Raw genomic sequence first — 27,095 nt, forward strand, 5'->3', positions numbered from 1 at the left:
TGAGAACGAAGATAATGGACGGCTCTTCTGCAACAGTTAAAGCGCCAAAGTGTCAAAATGCAAATTCCTTCTATTTGAATAAATAAATAAATAAATAAATAAATAAACGATATTCACCAGATTATTAAATTATTATTATAATTTCACAATACTAAAATATTCTGCATTATTTTGTATTAATCTTAATTATTTTAAAACTAAGCACCTTGTCACGACGCAGACGCACCAGAATATCGCTCCTCTCTCATCACTAATAAGATCAGGGGGAAATAAATAAATAAAACTTGGACTTTTGGTTCCTCCTCACCGAGCCTCATCTGTACTCTAATCTAATCTACAAACTGTAACACTCTGAGGGGGGTCTCGGTCTGCGCCGCTGCACTTCACTTTGCAGAAGATTGCTGAGAAACCGACGTTGACTGAGAAGCAGCTGTTTAACACGTAGCTAACAAATTGTTTGACCTAAAAATCAACAGCGCCTCCTTTAACAAAAAAAAAAAAGGAGAACACGAGGTGGTTTTCCTGCTCTAAAGGCATATTGCTACTACGTACAGAGGTTTTCTTTCCCCCTGCACGAGTCGAACCGTTTTGAAGCGCCGTGACGATCTGTTGGAGCGCCACAAATTACAGTCGACAATAAAAGAGGAGCAGACCGCACTTTTTAAAAAGTGGGTGCAAAGGAATCTATGAAACATGTAACCTCAGCTAAACAAGGGACCGTGCGTCTCCGTCTCTCTCTCTCTCTCTCACTCACTAACAGAACACATCATTCTGTGGATGACTGATGCCTGCGCCCTCTGCTGGTGAAATAAGAATCAGCATTGTGCATCCATAAATGCTTTTAATTGCGACATTAAATATTCAAATTTAACCCTTTCATGTAATTTAACCAAAATCATCATCATCCTGCTGCTTGTTCTGCTGTTCTCCGGACTATTTGCTGTTCTCAGTGCAGATTTTTTTTTTCCACCGTGAAACCTGTAACTATCTTTAATATAAATACAGAGGCGATGATAGGAAATCGTGCACCCTGATTGGTCAAGAAATTCGGACTATTTCTCGATAATCACCTCCAGCGACTCGATAAACCGGCGTCCAATTGCTGCGTCACCGTAAGTGAGGAAGAATCACAAATAACAGGGATCCCAGCAGTAATTGAAAAAAATAGAGGAATGTAAGGAACTATCAGCAGGGGTCGTGGGCGCTGCAAGCCCCCTGAAGCTGTTGAGATTTTAACATTTAAAGATGCTATAGAACACATTTTTTACATAGATTTAACATAGAAAAGCAACAGAATTTAACAATAATGTGTATCTATTTGATGCCGTATTTTGTAATCAATGACATAAGTGGCAAAAAAAAAAAAAATTGCTATTTATAAAAATTAGATGAAAATGTAGCTTTGAAGAATATACTTCTAACCCGGACACTGTTCCGCTATCTCTTTTATGGACGATATCTTTTTTCCACGACATATTCAGGGCTGTGAAATTGTAAATAAGAAATCCAAGGAAAAGGGGGGGTCTGGGGGGCACAGCCCCCCAGCATAAGCCGGACACCAAGCCATTTTAGGTGTTATATGGTGTATTCTGAGCATTTCCTGCAAGTAAAAAATTGATCTCAACAAGTAAATATTTGTCTTGGTCTTCATTTTGCCATATAAAATACCTATCAACAGTTTTCTCTTTTAAAATGAAAGATCCATGTAAAATACCTTGAAATATCTAATAAGTGCCTATGTATTTTATCTCTTAATCAAAATAAAAGTAAAAAAAGTGTAAATAACAATTTAAAGAAATGTTAATAAAAGAAAACTTTGATAGGCCTTTCAAAATGACTTTGTGAAAAATCATGCTCAATATTTAAGTGAGATCCCTGTTGTCTTCCAAATTACACTTAATTCTTGTATTATGTCCTGGCTTTTTCCAAGAATCTGTCACAATGTCTCTTGTCTACAGAGCAAAAGTTTAAAAAAAACTAGTGTTTCTTATCTAATATATTATTTACATCTTTTCTTTTACTTCTGGCTCCTTCTATTCCTCTTTGCATCACTCCCAGCTATTTCTTTCAATTCATCTTTCAGTAAGGCTATTAGTTATTAGTTCTATAGTATTTGCATTCCTCTATTAAAGCTATTTACAAAATGTTCATAGTCTGTCAAACAGCATCTAATGAAAGTCTTTTAATTTTCTTTTCTTTAACACCATCTCTTTCAGTTTTGCAAACTTGTTCTTTTTCATCTTTTCCTTCAGTCTGTCTGTGTGTTCTTTTCTAGCCCTCTTTGCATCTCTCTCAAACACCTCCTTAGCTTTCCTTTTTGATGGCATATTAACTATGTCTGATCTTGCAGCCCAAAATATGTTCAAAACCCACCAAAATGCACTCGAAACCGCCCAATCTGGCAACACTGCTCCTGAGTCACAGTCAAGACGTGTTCCATGCTCAGCTGCATAAAACTCCGCGAGTCCGGCTGAGCTGCCGGTCTCGTGCAAGGCGATTAAAACCTATGATTAAAACCGACTAGACCCCCCCAATGATTTTTAATGCAAAAATAGACGTTTTGTGAAGATGATATTTTTCGCGACAGAATCCGCGGCGTGGAAATTTCACAGCCCTGCATATTGAATTAAGTTCAACGCATTAGAAACAAAAGCACGAACGGAGTTAAAACACATTTTCTAGCAAAAGGGCGCAGCCATATTGTTTTCTCGTTCTATCGCGTACAGTCTCGCGGTATTTACATCAATTTAACTTCCGAGTGTTCCCGAATGTCAACGAGAACAAACGAAGCTGACAAAAACCTCGCTAAACAAGCAAACCAAATCAGAACGTATTCTGCTGGTCATTTTACTTAAACATATTTTTAATGGATATACAAGAGATTTAAAAAAAAAAAAAAAAAACACCACCACTTTGGCTAGAAAAATAGCGGAATTCCGCTAAATAGCGGACGTCTGGGATCCCTGAAATAATTACAGAATTTTTATGCTGTTCCTAAAAGCACTAAAGATGCTCCGAAGTTTGGTCTAAAGCTATTCAAAGGGAAGGTGGAATTGTGATTTATTTTATCGATTTCAGAACAAAATGATTTTTTAAAATCATCACCTGTGTATTTATACTAAAACAATGATCCACCTCAGGCTCAGTGAATAATAACCGAGATGAATAATTATTAAATATAAAAGTGATGTGTACGTGTTAAGCTCATACGATCCATGATTTTCAAAAATTTAATGAGAGGGGAAAGAAAAGCATTGCTGGAGTCTTTTAAACCGATTTGGCTTTTGTTGAAGAGTCTAAAACTTAAAACTGAATTTCATGCTTATGAATTCGAAAAAATTTTTTTTTTTTTTAAAAAGTGGCTCGTTTGCTTTGTTTATAAATGAATTTATTTTTAGATTTGTTTTCAACGTAACCTCCAGGTAATCACAGAACGCACTGCTCTACTCGTCCAACTGGATCTTACAGGGATGAGAGTGGGTCCTGATGAAAAAAGCAGAAAATCTGTAAAATGTCCTGAGGGTGCCAAAGGCGCCCGAGGTAATAAGGGGGGTCCGGGGGGACACCCCCCGTAACATTTTTTTCAAAATGAGACCTTACACACCCTATTTCCTGCAATCTGAGCTGTAGTTAATTAAAACACCTGATGCCTATTTTCATACTTATTGAAATAAAAACACTTATATAGAACAATATGTATCAAAATTCAAAATAATATCTACATTTTATGGGGACTAGTTATTACTCATTGTCAACATCACTTGTTTTTCTAAAAAATGTCCATTAAAATCCATAGTTATTTACAGTTCCATTAATAATTCAAATTTTCATATATTCGATATATTGAATTAAATAAAAACACTTCTATATCTTATCGAGACTGACCTTTTCCTAATGTCCACATTACTTGTATATGATTTCTTCACAATGTCTATTTAAACTTTAAAGTTATACAGTTATCAACACTGCCAGCTATAATTCAAATTATCATATATTCAATGTATTGAATCAAACAAATGCATATTTTATGGGGACTGTCTTTATCTTACTGTCCACATCACTTGTATGTTTTCTTCAAAAGGAAGAGTACATGTCTAGTCACACTTTTTACAGTTAAATGTCTCCTTGCATCGTTTTTTCATTAATTGTGCGGTGGTCTCTAGTATGAATGAATGCCCTGTGAGCCGGTTTTGGTGAAAAACATGCAGTGGTTCTCCTGTTTCAGGCTGTTCTAGTTTGGTGGAGGAGTGGGTGGCGGGAGAACGACAGGGTTTCAGCTCTTACTCATTAATATTCATGACATGTAAACATGTTACCTCCGATTGGCTAACAGCACTGTGACGCTCCCTCCAGTGGGTCAGAACAAGCGAATGTGGGTGTCTTTGTAAAAACTGTTTTGATTGGCTATTATGGTCTCGACATCGATGTTTTGACCAATAACAATGTAGATAACACGAATTTTACATCACATTCAACGAGATTAAATGAGACTAAAGATGGCGACTTACAAATAATGTGTAAACATCGTTGGAGTTAATAAAGTTTGAACAGCACGAAGGAACAGACCCCAACCCCACGAAATTAATTTAAAAAAAAAAGTCTCAATGGATTTGGCATAATATAAAAAAGGTCATTTTTTACTCAGAAAAAGTGGAAATCCGCCGAAAAGCGGGAAACTCTCATCCCTGATCTTATTTAAAAAGGTCAGCATTAAAAAAAAGCACAACAGAGACGTATATTTCCTGAGAACTCTCAGGAAAATCAACCCGTCTCAATAGCTGCTGATGTCCTTCTCCCGCTGTACCAGTGACAGCATCCTCACACACACACACAGCATCTTGAGATGGTATGCTAACAACTCTTCTGCTAACAACTCTTCTTGCTGCTGATGTACAAATCTCTAAATGGTGCAGGGCCCAATTACCTCTCTGATATGTTGCAGCGGCCTAACCCAATCAGATCTACCAGATCGCAACAGAAAAATTTACTATTAAAACCAGTTGTTAAAACAAAGTGTGGTGAAGCAGCTTTTAGCTACTATGCAGTACAGCTATGGAACCAACTGCCAGAGGACATTAAAAATGCTCCTGCTGTTGGCAGCTTCAAATCTAGGTTAAAGACCAAGCTGTTTTCAGATGCTTTCTGTTAAATAATTAATATTTTTACATTTTTTATAATCTTTACTTTCTCTGCATGTTTTAAATTTACTTTAACTTTATTCTATTTTATTCTGCTAGTTTCTTTTTCTTTCTTTTTCTCCTTTTTCTTTTTGGGATTTTAATATTTTATTTCTACTATTGTTTAATTCTTATTATTTTCTTTTAATTCTTTTAATTAATTATTTTAGAATAAAGATACAATTATTTTATGTAATTTTATTTCTCTATTGTTTACTGTTTTTGTTTTTACTTCTGTAAAGCACATTGAACTGCCATTGTGTATGAAATGTGCTATATAAATAAACTTGCCTTGCCTTGCAGAGAAGGCGGCACCAGAGCCTAATCTAGGAATTTGAAAATAGGGGACAGATCCCTCACTAGCTGTAGAAACAGGGGACAGAAAATATTAACATGGGTAAAAATATCCCTCATTTGTTCCAGTTAGTGGGGACAGAAAAATAAGTAATACATTGGTAGATATTTTCAAGAGTACATCTATAAACAGAACAGTTTTATTAATCTTTACTTTTAGAATATCATTAACATAATACTAAATTGAACTTTCAACAAGAAAAATTAAACAAATTACTCAAAAAAAAAAAAACCTAGCAATCATGTAGAATGTGCAAGATTACCAGGACTACAAAAATGCAGAAAAACAGGCTTTACTTATCTTATCCAAATGCTCCTGTTGGTTCTAAAGTTAAAGTGCAGAGAACCTCACAGCACAACATGAAGTTACCTTCAAATATAATATAAATGCCTCAGCTTTCATGTAAGAAAAAAAACTATTAATACTAGTACTGTGTGCAGGCAGTCTCTCCTGAAGACTAAATTAAACAATAATTATAAACTAATAAAATAAATGGCTCAGGCTTCATAGAAGAAACAAAAAACAATTTGAACAGAATCTCACAGTATGATGCTGAAGCTGCCTAAACAATGGAAAATAAAACACCATTTTGGCAAAAATATTGGCATCCATTAATTTCTTGTATTAAGTAAAAAAAAAAAAAAGTGCACACAGTGCTTCACTGTAAACATAACACACTTTCAGTAACAGAATTTAAGCCTACATAAACACTGACTCGCATATCATGCAATGTTGCCAGATACTGCTGACGTTTTCCAGCCTAAATACGTTCAAAACCCGCCAAAAGGCACTTAAAACCACCCAATCTGGCAACACTGCGCACATGCTGCTTCTCTTGAACGTAGACACGGAAGTAAGGCGGAAGGTAGTTTGTCGACGTCACCGCAAGACGACGCCAACGATTGGTCAAATTTGCGGGAAAGTTGCGGTGATTGGATAGAATTGCAACACCGCCCTGAATTCGCGGGGATTGGTTGAATTTGCGTTGATGTTGCAAATCGCGAAATCCTGGAGGGTCTGAATGTTATGTTTGGATGAGACAGAACGATATGCCATGTGCTTTTGGGTATTTTTAAAACACTTCACACGATTGGTTGAGATACACTGTCTTCCGGTTCAGTGACCAATGATGTAATAGTTCACAAAACTGTTTTACCCGCTAAATAAACCATTCGGAATACTTCGGTCCTTTCCGATATTTTCCGATTGGTGTGTAAACAACGCTATATTTACCGCAGTGCTTGCTAGCTGGTGCTGACAAATTGATACGCACAAGATTCAGTAAAACGCGACTACACGCGCTCTACTTATAAATGCATGACAAAATGAATAGATACGCGATATCACTCTCGCGCCCAAAAAGTGGATGTGCAACAGACAGATAAAAAACGCGTATTATCGCGTGTTACGTGCCCTAGATTAGGCTCTGGGCACTCCAAAGAGTCATAAAGACTGCAGAAAAAAATCAACAACAAGCAGCTGCCTGCTCTGGAGGACGTGAACACGTCCCGCTGCCTGCAGGAAACACCCTGCATCCTAAAGGACTCCTCCCACCGTGCCCATCAGCTGTTCGAATGTCAAGCGTTACAGAACAATCAAAGCACGCACCGCGAGATTCAAAAACAGTTTCTATCCCAAATCTATCACTACACTGGACTCCGCTCTAAAGTCTACGGAAGCCACGAGAGGCCCTTCATAAAATCTTTTTTTATTCACCTTGTTATCCCGAGATAACGACATAATTAATTCAGGATCTCGAAAAAACAACACAACTAATTCGAGATCTCGAGAAAACAAAACCGTTATTTCGAGATCTCGAGAAAACAAAACAATTATTCTGTGATCTCAGCTGGATCACTGTATCTCTGTCGGTAGAGACGAAGCCGGGCCAGTCTTCTGCGGAGGTGCCGCGGAATAATTTTGAAATGATCCCTTATTAAAAGACTTAATGCAGTCTCTCCCTGTGTCAACCCCTGATCAAAATATTGCCTTATTAGGTGATCGATTATTCCAGACATTCTAATGACCAAAGTTGCGTCTATACAGAATGAGAAATAGCCCCAAAGTCAGCATATCACAAGTCTCTTGGCGCACCTGAATGAACCATTTCTCAGCCGTTTACTCGAGATCATGAAATAATTGTTTTGTTTTCTCGAGATCTCGAAATAACGGTTTTGTTTTCTCGAGATCTCAAATTAGTTGTGTTGTTTTCTCGAGATCCTGAATTAATTATGTCATTATCTCGGGATAACAAGGTGAATAAAAAAAAAAAAGATTATGCAAATTGCTTCCTCCTCGGTATACAAGTGCACTTCCATGGCAGGAAAAACACTACATTTTGCTGCCTATGTAGTGCCCTATTTATACAAATAGGAGTCATTCAGGATTCAGCCATGTTTTTGCTTGGCGTTAGCAACAGTTAGAGGTTTTTAGCTTTCTCCTGAAATGTTTTCTTTTATTTCTTCTTCCTCAGGGGAATAAAACTTGCTTTCGCTGTGAACACTGTCGTTATCGCTATCCATGCTGTAAAATTAACGCTATTCTCCTGAGAAACGCTAGCAAAAATTTATAAGATTTTTGATAAAAATCTTATAAATAAATCTTATAAAAAAGATAAATGTTGACAAAATTTGCTACTATGTTTGTTGTTGTAAATGAGCGAGTCGCCAGAGGTCCGTAACCGGGGTCCGTACCGTAGGATACGGACCCACTCGCCAGCCAATGAGAGCGCAGGATTTGATGAAAACTGCATCACGAAAAAAATAATTATTCTTATGGTTATTTATCTGTTATGAAGTGAGTTATCCTCTATTGTGCGATACGCATTACCAAGTGCTCAGTGTATGTTATATGAATGTCTGTACATTGTACATCTTTCGTTTGTAATTTTTGTCCATATCTTGTAAATCTGTAAACCCTTATGTCTGTACAACTTTTTGTTTGTAAATCTTGTAGCTTGTATGTATATCTGTTTTATGCATGTATATACTGAGGACCGTTTCGTAAGGCAGTGCACTGAATTTCCTTGTGTATCTTACACAATGACAATAAAGCAATCTTGAATCTCGAAGTCTAGTTTGTTATCCCTTATATTAATAATAATAATAAAAATAATAATTTCAATTTACATAGCGCCTTTCTTACGCCCAAGGTCACTTTACAGTTAAGGAAGGAAAAGAGTCCTTTTCCCACTAGGCGTATGAAGATAAATCCCAAACCACCTGCACAGCCGCCGCAACGCCACCGGGCAACATCGCTCGGAACACCGCGTCGAGCACAGAAGTACCGCCACACAGAGCGCTGGACAACCCTGATGTTAAAAAGAGCAGTGAGCTCACTGCAGTCCATAGTGAGGAGAACAGGCGTCACCCACAGTGAACCAAGGCCTGGAGGGAACGGACACCAAAACTGGGTCCGGAGCTACACCACAACCGGCGGACAAAACACTCAAACTAACATCAGACTACACAAACACTAAATAAACAAATAAATAAGAGAGCGTTCTGAGAGCACAATATCCCCCGCTGGCAACTCGGCCATAACTCTGGTAAAATGCGACTGAATTTAACGAAACTGCAATATGCGTATTACTGACATATAACAAAGAATCCTGTCAAGTTTCATGAAATTCCTCCAAAAACTGAGAGGAGCTGATTTCAGAAGGTGAGTACCCTTGCCGGGATGGACGGACGGACATCGCCATGACATAATCCCCCTTCGGGGGTTTCAGCCAGCGGGGGATGAAAATTGTGAGGGAAGTTGATTTCAGAAAACAAGCACACCTTGATGAAATTGCCAAAGTACAAGTTTGTTAATAATCAAGGGCATAACTCTGGGAAAATTTACCCAAATTAAATGAAATTTCAATCTACGTATAACGGTCATATAACAAAGCCTTTTGCCAAGTTTGGTGAAATTCCTCCACAAATTGTGAGAGGAGTTGATTTCAGAAGAACGTACACCCTCATGAAATTGTCAGAGTACAAGTTATTTAGTCAAGGGTCAAAACTCTGGGAAAATTTTCACAAACTAAATTAAATCGCAAATCTGCGTATTACCGTCATATAACAAGGCCTTTTACCAAGCTTCGAGAAATTCCTCCAAAAATAGTGAGAGGAGTTGATGTCAGAAGGCGAACACACCTTCATGAAATTGTGAAAGTACAAGGTTGTTAATCAAGGGCTGGAACTCTGGCAAAACGCGACTGAATTGAACAAGATAACAATATGCGTATTACCGACATATAACAAAGAATCCTGACAAATTTTGTGAAATTCCTTCAGAAATTGTGAGAGGAGCTGATTTCAGGTGGTGAGTACCCTTCCCAGGACAGACATCGCCACGACATAAAAAAGGCCCTTCGGGCCTTTTGGCCAGTGGGGGATAAAAAAGGAAGGGAAAAAAAAATGAAAAGCTCCAGTGAGAAGCGGCAGCCAAAATGCGCACAGCGTACTCTCAACCGGAAACGGAAAAATATTACACTTCGAGCACTGCTAGGCCAATCTACAAAATGTGAATTCAGAACAACAACAACAAAAATAATCTTTTAATTCCTTCAAAAGTATTTTTGTGTGTACTTGATTTTGAAATACACACACACACACACACACACACACGCATGCGCACACACCCTTAAGCACGAATCAGAACTCCGCTTTAGATTTTTAGATTGCTCTTTTGTAACCCATTAAACTCAGAATTTCTGATATAAAAATTAAAAACATTAAAATTCATTTATTTTCTTTTAAATTAAGTGTTTCTTATAAGACTCCATAATATTGTGGGAAATTTACAGAAGTGCACATCTGTTTTATTCACTAATATGAGCCAAAAAGAGGATCAGGAATAAAATTTATATTCCAATTTAATCTATATTCTATTAAATAAAAAAATAAATCCACTCAGACCATTAGAATTAATTAATCTTACGTTATTTCATCTTCATTTTAATTTGAATCTTTTGCTGCTGGTCGATTTTTACTCCAGTTAACCATTTCCTACATTACCCACAATGCCTGCTGGCCGTGGTGCAGAGGAATTTATCCCTCACTTTATCTCGACTGAAAGAGAGTGATGCGGCGGCGCTTTAGTGTTTTACCCTGTCCAGCTCGTGATCTCGCCTCCTGATCCGAGACGCTCGTTTCAAACAAATCATCTTCCTGAATCTTCGACTGCTCCATTCGTACTGCCATCGACATCGTCACGCTCGTCATCTTGTACATCCAACTAGCCGAGTCGCGTCTCTGACATGGCAGCAACGCTAACAACCGCGAATTCAATCTCACCACCTCACAGGAAACCTCACGGCACTAAATACATCACAAATATTGAAATATAAATATTTAACGTGCCTAAGGATGGAGTTTTCATTTAAAAGCGCAAAGATAGAGACAGGAAGTGTGTTTCAGCAAATCATTAAAAAAAAAAAAAACAGAACAAATTAAGGAATGTGAGTGAAATTAATTTATGTCTGCACTAATCAGCACCCATACAGGAAGTAGAGCAGCCTTTCAGGAGCAGACTCGTATTATTTTTGGCCGCGGCTCGTCTGAAACGGTCATTTCCCCGACGCCTCACTGAAGGAGACGTGTGATGAAGAAGCACAGATGGGGATGTTCGTGCAGTGGAACAGAGGCCATAACTTCTCACTGGATTAAACTTCACATGACAGATCGGGACTTAGCCAGATCCAGTCCCCAAGTGCAGAAGCACGGCTCCGAGGATTTTCGAGCTGATGTGACTCAGCGGTTAATTACCAGGTTGATTCTGTGCTAAAAGACTGCAATCATTAAACTGCTCAGGAATTCAATCCTACAGAACTAAAGCCTGCTTTTAAGCTGTTAAAGGCACAGACTGCACTCTGTGTGTCATGCTGTTCTAGTAAAATAATCAGCGGATAACACCGGCGCTCCATACTGAAGAGAATATGGTGATCCACCTGACCACCGGGTGGTTTGTTTGTTTATTTAATTTATTGTCATTTTAGCATCTGTGGCTATTTTATGGCCAAAGCAGGTAAAAAATAAATATTACACAATTTTTTTTAAACAATCAAACAAATAAATAAGTTTTTTTTTTTTTTTTTTTACATCAATACAAGTTAGAAAGTTTAAAAGTTTTAAAGGTGGGAACTTAAGGGGTGTTCACACGGCACATATTTGCATCGATGCTGCACCGATGTATTTAGTTGCGATATATCTTACACCGGTGTAAATTTTGTGGAGCGTTCACACGTCACAAACCTGCTTACTAGAGAGAAGCGTGTTAGCACCGGTGCAGCCCCACTTGCGTTCACACGGCAGTTTTTGCGACCGTGCTATACGATAGTAATAATGCGGAAATGAAATATGCGCATGCGTGAAAACGTACTTCCTTTTCCCGGTTGTCATGGCATCACCAAGCGCCGGGAAAACAACGTGGATGAAGACACCGGTGTTGCCAGATACTGCTGATGTTTTCCAGCCCAAAATATGTTCAAATCCGCCAAAATGCACTTAAAACCGCCCAATCTGGCAACACTGGAAGACACGCAGTTCTGTTGTTGTTGATATTCGCCATTTTGGAAGCGCAAAATACCAGGATGCAAATTATGCAATGCCCGTATGTAATCAACTCTCCTCACGCGTAGCGAGTCTACCCCTGTAGCGTTCAGACGTCCCATTTTATATTGGTGCTGCCCCACAAACTAGCATTTACTCCGGAGTAAATTTCTTAAACCACCTCCCGAGCAGGGTTAGATTTGCACCGGTTTAAGCAGCTTTCAGGGGCGACACCGGTATAACTTTGTACCGTGTGAACGCTCTACCGGTGCAGCCCCGGTGCTACACTGGAGTAAAAGTTGCCGTGTGAACACGCCTTTAGAAAAGATGTTTACAGTATTATCTTCTTTAGAAAACTGCTGCCTTTTAATTCTCAGGACAGAACATGATAATAAAATATGCTTAATTGATAAAGGCCTGTTGCAAAAATGACACAGTGGAAGTTCACCTCAAAAAACGTGTGAGAGTCGAGAATGTCCAGTTCTACATCTAGTATAGACTACCTGATCATGTCTAGATGATAAAGAAAATATTAGTCTCTTCTTAACTGTGTGACATATTTCATATAATTTGTTATTAAGACATTCCCTGAACACCGGACAACGAAATTTATTTCTTTACTTCCGTTTAGATAGATGGGTTTTCATCCATCACTTAATTTTAATTTCCTTTTAAAATAATAATGTGGGATTATTTACTAACGCATTTTACACTCATCGGGAGCTCCGCTTTTATGCAGCACCTAAATATACACAGTACTGTGTAAAGGTCTTAGGCACATGTAAAGAAATGCTGTAGATCAGAAATGGTTTAAAACTAATTAAATGAAATGTTTCAACATTAAAAAAAAATACTATAAAGCCAAAATAAATCAATATAGAAAAGTTGATATTTGGTGTGAGACGATCCTTTGCGGGTTCAGTTTTATGTGGAAATGAGCTGTGGGTTTTACGGAGCAGCCACAGTTCTTCTGGACACGCTGACTGTCACACTCGCTTCTTCATTTTACACCAAAATTTTGCACCAGTAGCCTTCATTATGTTTTCTTTTTTAATCTGAAAAGTACTCGCTTATGGAATATACTGCTCAAACATATTACAAACTTTTTTTTTCCCCTGTAACGTTTAATTTTGTGCTGGAAAAAAAACGAACGTTTGGAACTCTAAAATGTTTTTGTAATGTTTTGACTCGATCATGTAGAAGTCATAAAATAGAAATCTATAACCAGGGATGAGAATGGGACATTTAAAAAAAAAAACTCTGAAATGTCTGACCAGTCTAGGGGGCATTTGCCCAATTCGCAATCCCCCTTTCCCACACACATACATACATTATTTATATATATATATATATATATATATATATATATATATATATATACACACAAATGAATGTTTTCAAATTCAATGATGGTTTAAAACGTTTATAAATTTTAAGATATATATATATATATATATATATATATATATATATATATACACATACACACACACATTATATATATATATATATATATATATATATATATATATATATATACACACACACACACACACACACACATATATATATATATATATATATATATATATATATATATATATATATATATATATATAAAAAAGGATGGACGGCGGTGGAGCAGACAGAGAGCCGGAAAACTTCTTCCTCCAAAAATATATTTTTTATTTTTTTCTATTTTCAAAACTTTTCTTAAAATAGTGCAAATATTTACAGTGCACCAACCAAAGGTTCAAATTGCCAAAAAGAAAACTATACAAAGAAAATAAGAAAACAAAAATAAAGAGGCTTCAAGTTTGCCAGACTAAATCAAAAAGACCCTGAACAAAACTATCAGTCAGCCAAACCACAGCACCTTCAAACAAGACGTTCCAACCACAACTGAGGCTCTGGAGCTACTGCAGAGCTTACATACCCGCAGCCCCGCCCACAGCTGAGCCCAAATTGCAAAATTAACCAATCAACTAAATAATGACATCCTAAATACAAAATAACAATTTAAAGAAACAAAACACAAAATATACAAACATCCAAAATAATTTTCATTAACCAAAAACCCTTCAGTGCATAGTAAAATACCGTACACGTTTCCCCAACACCAGTAAAACACCCCCGTTAAAATAGTCCGTTCTACCAAACACCCACGAAACCCCTCCATAACAAGCCAATGGTACAGTCCCTCGGTTTCTCGCAACAAACAGGAAGTATGTGGAGTTCGCGTGATGAGTTACTGAAAACTATTTTGTGTTATAAAAATGCTAGAACTAAATAAACTTGACGTTAGAAATAACCGGTTTGTACGTGTGTTTCCTAAACCATAGACAATGCTTAACAGATGGGAGATGAAAATGCTCAGAAATGTGTGATGCGTTTTACATACGAGTGGAGCCAAACAAATGTTACTAGAATGCCGGTAGGCCTTTCCCTGCACTCGCAACAAATGCTGCTCTCGTTAGAAACTATGGCAAACGGTGGAGTATGAAATGCTTGAAAACCAGTAATACCCATATTGCTGCCTATGCGCTGTGCGCTTGCGTGAGAGGTGTGTGTGTGTGTGTGTGTGTGTGTGTGTGTGTGTGTGTGTGTGTGAGTGAGAAGGTGTGTGCGCGCACGAGCGTCACGGCTCACTCCGTGACATATACATATATATATATATATCGTGAGCGATAATGGAGGTAACGGTAACAATATATTAGAGTCCTCCTGACTATCTTTGACAATTTAAGTAAAACGTACCTTTGTGCTTTTTTGTTTTGATGTGCTCCTGGATGTTTCTAGCTCCTCTGTTTCCATAATTGATCATATCTGAGCACAGAATACACAGAACCTTTCCCGGCACGTCCACTTTTCGGATATGTTCCGTCAGGCACGTCGTCACAGTTTGTGTCCCTATCTGCACGGTAACGCTACTATCGAGCCATGCCCATCGGAAACAGTTCTTTATCCCGTTCGATTTATCGATTTCCCTGGCACGATCCTCATTTTTGCGGTCCAAAACTTTCGCCATATTGGCGAAGTAACTTTGAAAACTAACCAAAATAACTAGAACTTAAGAAGTGATCAAAACCGTGTACGTGTAGCTTGTTTCTCCGTGAATTGTAGAAGTGAGATGAAACTAGCGCCAAAACGTTGCCGGAAATCGTCGCGAGTTGTCGTTAGCATAAATATTGAAGAAAGCAATGACGATTTCCGTTATCACAGCTGCAACTAATTTTGCGATGAGCGTTGCCGAAAGATGCTGTCGGTCGGTCGGTCCTGCCTGCTTGTGCCACAACGAGCCTTGCCTCGCGCCGACCTCTCCCCCCCCCCGAAATTTTCTCAACGGATTTACACGTTTCACAAAAATGACATTTTCAGCGGGAAAAACTCGGAATTCCGCAGAAAAATCTCATCCCTGTATAACAAAGTTCGTATGGAAAAAAAAACATAGGGGGAGCTAAGACTTTTGCACAGTACTGTGTGTGTATATATATAAAAGCTGGTTTACCAGCTGTTAACTAAGGACTGAATGAAGGGGTATTTCTGAATTTGCATAATCATGCATATTTGTAGATCTCGTGGGTGGTGAGAGAGAGCAACTGGACTTGCTTGAAGATTCTTGAAGATGTTTCACCTCTCATCCGAGAACTGAAGAAGCCTTTCGGATGAGAGGTGAAACGTCTTCAAGAATCTTCAAGCAAGTCCAGTTGCTCTCTCTCACCACCCACAGTTTACCATGACCTGGATGACTGAGAATCTTCACAGACATTCGTAGGTCTTATTATTTATATGCGCATGTACATGTCATCACTGAGAATTAATTTTATTATTAACTTTGTGCGATTTTCAGTTGTGTTTGAGATTACTCCTCGTTACGCCGTATGAGACTGGGTGAGGGCGTGTCTCCGTGCCAGATTACAGAACATGATGAAGATACGCAAACAAACCTGCGATTCAACAAAAGGACGACGTGCAATGCTGCTTACGTCATCAAGCGGCATGATTCAGAAACCAACTCGTGCTGAAAACAAGTTTCGGACAAAACACACAACATTCATCATGGTGAGCTCGACGTAACGAGGAGAATTTTTTTTCTGCTCGTTTGCATATTTTGTTTACGTTTACATTTCTCCACAATTGTAACCTCTGTATCGTCCTATTGGTGGATTTTAGCGGAGTGTCATAGCAGCGCTGTATAAAATCGTACAGTGTAAATCCAGCATTAAACGTCATAAAATAGAAATCTATAAAGTTTTTATAAAAAAAATAAAATAAATAGGGGGCCAAAGACTTTCACGGTACTGTATGTTGCCTGACATCCTGAAAGATTGACTTCATGAATGTGTAAGAACCAAAACTAGGCTTTCAAAACAGACTTCTGTCGTTCCTCTGTACTTCTTTTCATCCTCTGCAGTGATAAAACCCACTTGCTGTCATTCTGTCAACAAACTCGATTAGAATCCTGATGTGCACAACAAAAACAGAAGCAGACCCAAAATACACCCCTGAGGTCTTCCTGTGAATGTAACAGTATCGACGGTCACTATCATTAGCTCAGTAAGAACGCCATTCCCATTTCAAGCTTGTAAAGGTCTTCTTAATGAGTGTGTTAGGTGGAACAGATGTTGAAGGAAAGAAAAGAACAAGACTGTAAATAATGTCTGAGGATCACGGAACTTTTTTTTCCCCAGCACTCCACGAAAAAGAAAGTCATGATCTCGGTATTATAAGGTTCTCTCTGACAGTTTTCTCCTGTGGCGTTTGATGTTATTTTGTAAAATCTCTGGTTTTGTCTCCAAAAATGTGGTTTCTTAAGATTCTATGTGCCGTGTGCCCCCCGCCCCAACGTCCTGGGTAACGGACTACCTGACAGAACGACCTCAGTTTGGGAAACTGTATCTCTGGCATGGTGAGGTGCAGCACAGGGGCCCCACAAGGGACCGTCTTAGCACCATTCCTGTTTACGCTCTACACAGTGTACTTTAAATACAGCTCAAAACCCTGCCACATGCAAAAATACTCTGATGATACAGCTACTGTGGCATGTATCAGGAGTGGACAGGAACAGGAATATGGGGACATTGTGGAGGACTTCCGGGACTGGTGCAGTAGGAGTTGCCTCCACCTTAACACCTCGAAACCAAGGAGATGGGGGTGGAGTTCAAAAGACATAGGCCATCCCATCTGCCAGTCTCCATACAAGGACAGGAAATTGAGGTGGTGCACTCCTATAAATACCTGGGGGTCCTATTGGATGACGAGCTGGACTGGTCCCTGAACACTGATGCTCTCTACAAGAAGGAGCAGAACCGTCTCTTCTTCCTGCGGAGGCGGAGTTCCTTTGATGTGTGTGATGAGATGCTGCACGTATTTTATCATACTGTGGTGGCCGGTGTCCTCTTTTATGCTGCTGGGTTGCAGCCTGACGGACAAAAACACCAAGCGGCTGGATAAGCTGGTGAAAAAAAGCCATCTCGGTGCTTGGCAGGAGGAGACTGGACTCACTCAGAACTGTGATGGAGGGGTTCACTGAACAAACTGAAAGCTATAATGGATAACAGCAGACCCACAGCCTCCTTATTGGGCAGAAGAGCAGCAGTGGCAGGCGGCTTCTCTCACTGCGCTGCATATCTGAGCACTTCAGGAAGTCCTTTGTCTCCACTGCAATAAATATATGTTATTTCCCAGCTGGGAGGTCCGTATGGTGAAATACCGTGACCGAGGTGTTGAAAGTACTGAGCGCGGTCCTCTGGGCCGAGGTCAGTATTCAAGGCCGAGGTCACGGTATTTCACCATACGGACCGACCTTAAGCTGGTAAATAATATATTTATTTTTTTCTTTACCAAATTCTAAGAGAAAACGAGAGCGCCCGAAAGGGAACACCGAGCCGAGCCGCAATTTTGAATCCTCATTCACGGCTGTAATGCAAATGGCTTCCTCCTCGGTATACAAGTGCACTTCCACGGCAGGGAAAAAAAAATAAATAAATTTTGCTGCCTATGTAGTCCCCTATTTATACAAAATTGAGTCATTCAGGATTCAGCCATGTTTTTGCTCGGCGTTAGCAACAGTTAGAGGTTTTTAGCTTTCTCCTGAAATGTTTTCTTTTATTTCTTCTTCCTCAGGGGAGTAAAACTCGCTTTCGCTGTGAACACTGTCGTTATCGCTATTAATGCTGTAAAATTAATGCTATTCTCCTGAGAAATGCTGGCAAACATTTATAAGATTTTTGATAATCTTATAAATAAATCTTATTAAAAAAAAAGATAAATGTTGACAAAAAATTCAATGTTTGTTGTTGTTGTGACTGAGCGAGTCACCAGAGGTCCGTAGCCAGGGTCCGTACCGTAGGATACAGACCTGCTCACCAGCCAATCAGAGTGCAGGATTTGATGAAAACTGCACCGCGAAAAAAATAAGACTTTTTAATGCCCTCTGACCCCCCCTGCATCTCGCACTTTTTACAATTTATTTATCATGTTTTTATTTCATTTCTTATCCCTATTTTTATTGTTATCTAATTGTTCTATTTATTTTAGTTTTTTTATGGTTATGACTGGTGGAAAATGATTGGGTTTTTTTAATGAGCTGCTGGATATTTGAATTTCCCTTCGGGGATAAATAAAGTATTATCTATCTATCTATCTATCTATCTATCTATCTAGACACACACACACGCCTCTCTCTCTTCAGGTGTTTTATTCCTCTTATACCACAGCAATCTGCTTATGATTACAATTTATCTCATCAGCAAACGACACCATACTTTTTATCCGTTTATAGTTATCCATTTTAGCGTTGCTGAAAGTCCAGGAAACAAGTTTTCGCTTCCTTCTTTTATAGCAGACATAAAAGAAGAATAAACTCCTCTCTCCTGAAGACCTCAGACCACTTAAAGCTGCAACTTCACCTCTAACACTGGAGACTCCTTCCATAAATGTTATAAAAGTGTAATGTGTGTCTGCTGTACAAGTCTCTGTTACTATAAAAAACAAATTAACACATTAATATGAACCTGTGCTGCTTGAAGCTGCTGTTAGATTTGAGAACTCAACAGCATTTTGGTATAAAATTACACATTAAAGCTGTAAATCACATACGTTACACTTATGTTACAGCTTCAGGAGTTTATTACACATTTATTTCAGATTTATTACGCAGCTCTTTTGCACGTTCAAGTTAAAATAAGTCTAAAAAATAATCGTTCCTGTAAGTCTATCTGAGCACAAAATACTTTCCTTCTTAAAAATGCAAACGATTCATTGCGTAATAAATATTCTTTCACCTGAATATCCACCTCATTACCTGTCTCTGCATCTCCTCCACCTGTCGATGAGGAATACTTTTCAAAATCGTATACATCTCCGGAAGCTTCTCCTCCGGAATGACGACTGATGCTCTGAAAACACAAAAGCACAACAATTTCACCCTTCATACTCAAACAATTATTATTACCCAGATTTTTAAGATGATCTCAGGAATTAAAAAAAAAAAATAAAAATGTGCCAACATGTTTCAAACATTCAGACTTTTTTCGAAGAATTATTACATTTACAAATAAAACGTGGTTAAAAAAACATTGCTGAAAAAATAGTTGCATTGGACTGTATAAAAAAGTTATTAAAGACTATTTTTAAGTTTAAAATATAATAAAATATTTGTTCAAACATGTAATAGATTAATAAAAACATAAAAGGTGTATAGAGGATTTAAACAATCTATTTCTAAAAATATCCTGAGATAGATAGATAGATAGATAGATAGATAGATAGATAGATAGATAGATAGATAGATAGATAGATAGATAGATAGATAGATAGATAGATAGGTGTGCGAGTGGATATGAAAGAGTTAAACTGCAGCACTTCTCTATAACATCTGTGTTTTTTTTTTATTTTGAAGTGTGTACCTTTTCCAGTCCAGCACCTCAGAGAAGGGCAGGATGTACGAGTCGGCCATGATGACAGGAACACACCCTGCCTGCAGCACGTCGCTGAGTGCGGCCTGGCCGAGTCGAGCGCCACGTAACACCACGCAGAACGACGACTCCTACGGCACAACAACAGAGAACGGCTGAGTGCCACAATGACGTCAAGGGCGCCAATACATTTAAGCACGGGAGTTCAAATTTTATCAAAAAATTATGTACATACAAACTAAAATTTTACACAGATCACTGGTAAGAAAAAGGTAAATTATAAATAATCTGAAACTTTATCAGCGTGATGTGTTTTATTTTACATGGCTGTAAAGTTCACTTTTTAATTTTTTTTAAATTATAATAATTATAAATGAGCCTGTGTTATTTGATTTATTCAGTCAGCTGACTGGCTGAACAATAAAAAATAAAATAAAATCAGGGGCATTAAATAAAGTTAAACTTTAAAATAAACTCTAACTTAACAACTAATATATTTTAATCACTTCAAGCTGGGACAAACTCTTTCTTTTAAATTTTTTCCTCCGTGTTTAAGTCCCGTGACCCTGTTCTACAGACAACAATAACAACTACAGTACAGTACAGACGAATATAAAATTATATTTTTATGTACCATTAAAGTAGCACCTATAAGAAAGAGTGGGAAAGGAGAAGGAAAGAAAAATGGATGGATGGATGGCAAAAAAAGAGAACCAGGATAGTCAGACTTTAAAAATTAAAAGAATGTAAGTAAGTAAATAAATTAAAAAAAAATGCACATACATGACGACAAAAAAAAAAAAAGGAAATACTGAATATAGAAAAAAACATTCAAAATGAAGATTAACGATGATTAAATAAATAAGAAAATGCATATGAGCACATCAAGAAATCCAGAAATCTTAACAACACAACAGTAGAGAAAAAAAAATTAAAAGATGATGAATGAATGAGTAAACAAAGAAATATTACACATTAACAAATTAAATTTAAAATAAATTATCAAACTGGGATGAATGTGACAAAAAAAAGATACATTTATGAGTGAACAAACAAACAAACAAAGATGTGTACACACACACACACACAGACAGAAAGAAACATGCAAGCACACATCAACAAATAAAAAACTAAACAGCAAACAGATACATGACAGAAAAAGATGCAAAAAGGAATGAATGGAAAGAAAACATGTCCACATCAAGAAATCAAAAATGAAACAAAATGGGGACAAATGCATGACAAAAAAATTATTAAAAAGGAAATGAGTGAGTCAATAAAAAATAGATAAACTACGAAAGAAGAACACAAATATGACAAAGAAATTATTTCTTTTTTAAATGAATGAGAAAAAAACATGCATGTGCATATTTAAAAACAAACAAACACACACAGCAACAGGGCTGAATACACAACAGACAGAACACTTAAACAGAAGAGAAAAATATACAAACAAATTTTTTTTCAAGAATATCTCATCTCCAGGTCATCACAGGGCTGACACATAGACACAGACAACCATTCACACTCACATTCACACCTACGCTCAATTTAGAGTCACCAGTTAACCTAACCTGCATGTCTTTGGACTGTGGGGGAAACCGGAGCACCCGGAGGAAACCCACGCGGACACGGGGAGAACATGCAAACTCCACACAGAAAGGCCCTCGCCGGCCACGGGGCTCGAACCCGGACCTTCTTGCTGTGAGGTGACAGCGCTAACCACTACACCACCGTGCCGCCCTTTCAAGAATATCTTTAAAGCTGATTCAGATTTCCACTGAACAGCCAATAAACGTTAAAGGGGAACTGAAGTCATTTTTAAACTTGCTTTATTTCTTAATTAAGGCCACACCAATTCAATTAGTTGGTTCTCGGAATCGCCGCTTGAAGAAAATGCAAAATGAAAAAAAAAAAATTTGAAATCAAACTCCCGCCAACAGAAAAGGTCACGTGACATCGAAAACCAATCAAATCGCCCCTTTCACTTTCGATAAAGACTTGTGGAAGAAACATGGCTGTGGAGGGGAATCCTGCAAAGCCTGTGTTTGTGATTGTTCGGATATTCAGCGATCAGAAGTGTAAAATCTTTGACAGGTGTGTTGAAATTCTGTTTACTGGTTTGCCTGTATTGTTTGGTCTATTTCCACCGCTAATTTTACCATCAGAGCATTTTTTCAATTTTATTTTTATTTCACCCGCTCGCTTCATATTTCTCCTGAAAAAATCCAAGAACCAACTAATTAAATTGGTGTGGCCTAACGTGTTATTCAATTACATTTTCGGTTTTATTAACCTTATATCGTGACTCGTATTGGCATATTATATTACACTTATCGGCCTGTTCGGTTTTTAGCGATGTTGAATGTAGTTCGTTTGGTCCGTGGCAGGCGTCACTTATCCACCCGATATTCACGAGACTTGTGCGAGACTTCAAACGTGAAGTGTCAGTGCCGCCATTTCGAAAAGTGTTTACACAGCGGCCAGATCGCCATATCATTCCAATTGAGATTAATTTCAAGATTTGCCAGCTTCATCAGTGATGGAGATTATTCCATACGACTCTGAACCAACGCGGAGTAGAAGAGTTGGAAAGACGACAGGATAAGGACGAGTCTGTCGCGCTGGTATTTACGTCATTACTGTCGCACGATTAAAACGTGCCAGATCAGACGGCTGGTTATTAAACTGAGCACATTTCCCACATAATCCTCACTAAGGTTTCGGACAGCACTACAAAACGGCGTCCCCACTACATCATGCCCTATATAGAGGGCTACCGCATGACGTCACCGCGCCGCGAGATTTTGTTAGGCGCCATACTGGAAGACCAAGTACATGCACTCACAATATAAAACAAAGTACGAGCGAGAGTAAAGTGACACGATGGCTGATAATTCGGGTTATGTGAGTACATTACCAGCTGCAGAAAGGGCACGGTATGTGGAGAAACTGGCTGTGATTGATGGGTTTGACCCATATGATAAGACTCGCGGCAAGGGAGAATGGAAACATAAGGAGGGCCGGACACCAGTTCTGCCATCTGTTTGCTACCCAGACATTGTAAACTATTTGTTGTTTACACCCAGTGCCTACACTGCTGATGACTTGAAAGCCTACAAAGGGCTACAGGCTTACAATTATGTTGTTAGTGGCTTGGTTCGTGATATTACAGCTGTTGTTAAGAATAACCTACACATAGTTATGGCCAAGGTAATCTTGTTGATATTTATCTTTTAATAATATATCTTTTCAGTTGAAAAATTAATACTTTTTGTTCCTATTAAGGTATCCATAATTTAGGTTAATTTATCCAAATTATACATATGTATTTATGATATATGCCTACACAACAACTATGCTTTATTTATATAACAGGAGGGAGAGCAAGCCCCAAACCATCCTAAATTATTATTATTATTAAATTGTAGAAGTCTGGGAGGCTTGCTCCTCATACAGTTATCAACTTGGGGCCAGTTTAGCATGTTTTAAATCTGAATTTCTTGCGTTTGCTTACCTCAAAGTGTCCGCAGATCATGCACAGACTTATCCATTACTGTATATCCACAGTTTTTTGCCAAGTCTCACACAGGTTTCTTTCAAGTCTACTGTTGGGCCAATAAATCATAAATAAAACAGCTCAGATTTGTTTGTTGAAGTCGTTTGCCACTCCACTTTATTCTCGTGGGTTCACATACCGCTGCCGTTATTTCCCCCTAATCACGAGTTTGTTGGTCTTGCAAAATGGCGCAGGGTCTGTTTACTTCCGGTTTCAGGTGACGTCAGTGAAAGGGGTCTATAGTGAGTGAGGAGTGATTTCGGACACAGGGAAAACTTCCGGCTTGATTACATCAGCATTCGAAAGAGGGCGTGCGCGGCTTTTGACAACATTGGCAGATGTCGGTCACTTTGATTTCCGCTGTACGTTTTACTTCCGTCCTACGATGTCTCGCACAGGTCTCAACGAATCTCGTTTACGGCCACTGCTTTGACATACGGACTGATATGTTACAGAGCATATTTCACACATAACTTGCTATAGCAGCGACAAAATAGAGATCAAACATGCATTCCTATATTTAATAAAATGACAAATAGAATTTTGATAATAAAAAGTTTGCCTTCAGTTCCCCTTTAAAATCTGAAAATGTTAAAATGGCAATCTTCTTCAGAATCTGATAAAAGTGTAACGAAATGACTGAGCCATAAACACAGCCAGTGAGATGAAACCGAGATGCCACGCCCTTCCGTCCGTCCGTCCGTCAACTCACTGAGAAGGTGAGAGTTGTGAAGTTACTGTGCAGGTGAGTTACCTGTAGGATCTGGGGATAGTCGTACGTCTGGCCCTTGGAGCAGCGTTTCCGGGCCGAGGCCACGCCCTGAGAGAGGTTACTGCACTTGTCCAGCAGGAGGATGGACTCTCCGTTCTCCTCCTTCAGCCTCTCCAGCTCCGAGCGGTACTCCCGATGGACGGCTGTCTGAGATGACAGGATGAAGTATCTCCTCGGGCTAAAACACAAAGCCGTGACGTTTGCATCGAGGTGTTGCGAATTTATTCGTTATTAATACGGAGCATAAATACAGAACTCACCCGGGCTGTCTCTCGGGGAGGTCGACTTCAGCCGACAGGGGGCTGTACACGGGGATGCTGACATCGTAGCCTTGTCTGTAGGTCCACGTCGAGAAACCACCTCCAGCTAGCAAAGCTCTGCACAACAAACGACACATGGAACTTTCATTTTTATCGTGCTCTCTCAGACTCCTTACTTTGTCTCCTCATCGAGCATTGTAAGACAAAACTCGGTACGAAATGCAAGGGTGCCAATAATTATGATACAAGTGTTTTTGCAGACACTTGAAAAGTTTTGAGAGATTCAGTAAAGTGCATGCTATCGATCAAATCACAGGTGTGTCTACATTAAAGCGCTCGTTCATTAATACATTATCGTTTCCATAGTAACCGCTCATTCATGGGGACGTGTACAATGGACGCTCCACTTATAGCAAGTTTTTTTTCTTTTTGTTTTAAAATGCGTCATTGTTGCTATAATGACGTTCGTTTAACATTCATGGAAGGAGTCTCTGGTTTGAGTGCTAAGATTTCTGACATCTTCAGGTTATTCTTTTTTCGCTAAGAAAGAGAAGGAATGTTTGCAGCTGCTATAATGTACATGAGAACAGGAACCAATCTGTTTCTGGGATGTTCCACACCATTAAACGCAACTTTCATTCGTGACGACACCGTTCTGATACCCGGGATGGGTATCGGGTCGATACCAGGAAGAAACAGTGGATCGGAAAACGGGGGTTTAAAAAAAAAAAAAAGAAAGAAATGAATCTGATCTGATCCTGTAACAATGGACAAAGTTGGAACTAGATTTTTTTTTTTTTTCCCCCTCATGGAACTGGAAATGTTGACATATGAAGAAATCTGATTTTATTTATTTTATGGTTTTAAAATTATATTTATACTTTATTATATTTGAAATGCAAGTGACTTGAGTGTGAAAGTTCAGCAGAATTTAAAAAAGGTGTAGTTTTGTGCAAGTCGTGTTTTTAGCATTGTTTCCTGCTTTATTTTTCAAAAAATTATTTTAAAGCTTAGTTTGTTCTTTCTTTTTTTAAATACAGGTTTGAGAAACGGTATCGGAAAAGAAAACGTGGTATCATACCATCTCTGTCTCTAAATGAAAAAATGCTATCTCTCTAGAGCTCTCGAAAAATGAAAAACTGCCATCTCTCCATCACATGCTCTCTCTTTCTCTCTCTAAACAAAAAAGCCATCTCTCTCTCATGTCCTATAAATGCAAAAAGTATATATTTCCTTCTCTCTTTAAATTAAAAAAAAAAACTCTCTTTCTCTCTAGGAGTAAAATGTATGATGCATCACTCTTTAATAAATAACTAAAATAAATACAGGTATAAGAGGAATAAAACACCAGTGGGTCATGATGTTACAGGAAAATAATCAACTTCAGGCTGAAAACAGTACCTCTCCTTCTTCACACTTGTATTGTCTTATGATTATGTGCCAAAGATGCATTTGTTCTTACAACAGTCCTTAAAACGAAATAATCCGTTTTTGCTGTGAAGCTCTGATGTTTAAAGATCAGGATGCTGATTAAAAACTAGAGTACACACAGACACTTTATCTACACACACACACACACACAATGGCAGCTGGTTCTGTTGAGGTTATACACCAAATGGAGCACAGCTGGATGAATCCAGGAAATTCCCTACAGCTCCAGATAAGTGTTCACCATTTCAGGGCTTTCGAGTACATGAACCTCACCTTTCCCACTCCGAGGCTGAGAAAGCGCTGAGAACCGAGCACTATGGAGCAGTAAATATGGGGAGATTACACTCGGCTGTCTGATCCGTCTCTCTAACACACACACCTTCTCTTCTACGCTCCTTTGGAATATACAGCTTTAAATTCACCTATTACAGCTGTTGTATATTTTTACATCCTTATACAAACTAAAGTGAAGCATCAGATGCACGAAACATTAAAGCAGACACTGAAAATACGAAATAAGATTTAATGTTATTTAAACGAAGCCGAGAGCTTCAATCCAGATTTCTGTTTGCTGGTAAAAGAACTACAGTCCGCTCGGGTTTAGTGGGGGGTTTTATCGAGTACAGCAGCGTCATCGTGTCAGAGAACACTCAGTGTGTGTTTAAATTCAGATAAGCGTTAACAAAACACACTCTCAGACACAGGAGACACATTAACGCCCGAATCGCTCGGTGCCATAAATCAGCTCACTCAATAAAGATAAAGCCTGAGTCACTGCTGCCCCCTAGTGGACCGGAACAACTAAAATCACCTCACTCTTGAATAAAACAATTTTTTTAAGAATAATGAAAAGGTTTACGACATTTAACCCTGAAACACACCGCAGGTTCTATATTTCTGCCCCATAAGTGCATCCCCCCCACCTTTACTCTCCTGCATGCAATGCTCGAAAAACCGCATGCCCGATCGTCCGAGACGATTAAAGTATTTGCAAGGAGGAGTAACCGTGACTTGGCCTAGTGGTTAGCATGTCCACTTCTGGATCGGGAGTTCTACTCACGGTCGGGTCATACCAAAGACTAT

The 27,095-nt window shown here is 38.6% G+C and overlaps 1 protein-coding gene across 1 annotated transcript in view; it reads right to left on the reverse strand.

Annotated features, from left to right (window-relative positions):
- Positions 1 to 27,095, reverse strand: part of ext2 (exostosin glycosyltransferase 2) — a 117,915-nt gene that overhangs the window by 72,751 nt on the left and 18,069 nt on the right. Inside the window, exons 5-8 of the mRNA XM_060940792.1 lie at positions 24,582 to 24,698; positions 24,304 to 24,499; positions 19,982 to 20,121; positions 19,378 to 19,471 (exon numbers count right to left, since the gene is read on the reverse strand). Of these exons, the coding sequence (XP_060796775.1) occupies positions 19,378 to 19,471; positions 19,982 to 20,121; positions 24,304 to 24,499; positions 24,582 to 24,698 (547 nt within the window). The remainder of the gene's footprint in view (positions 1 to 19,377; positions 19,472 to 19,981; positions 20,122 to 24,303; positions 24,500 to 24,581; positions 24,699 to 27,095) is intronic.

Source organism: Neoarius graeffei, chromosome 15 (genome assembly GCF_027579695.1).
Source record: "Neoarius graeffei isolate fNeoGra1 chromosome 15, fNeoGra1.pri, whole genome shotgun sequence".
In the NCBI taxonomy this organism is placed as follows: domain Eukaryota; kingdom Metazoa; phylum Chordata; class Actinopteri; order Siluriformes; family Ariidae; genus Neoarius; species Neoarius graeffei.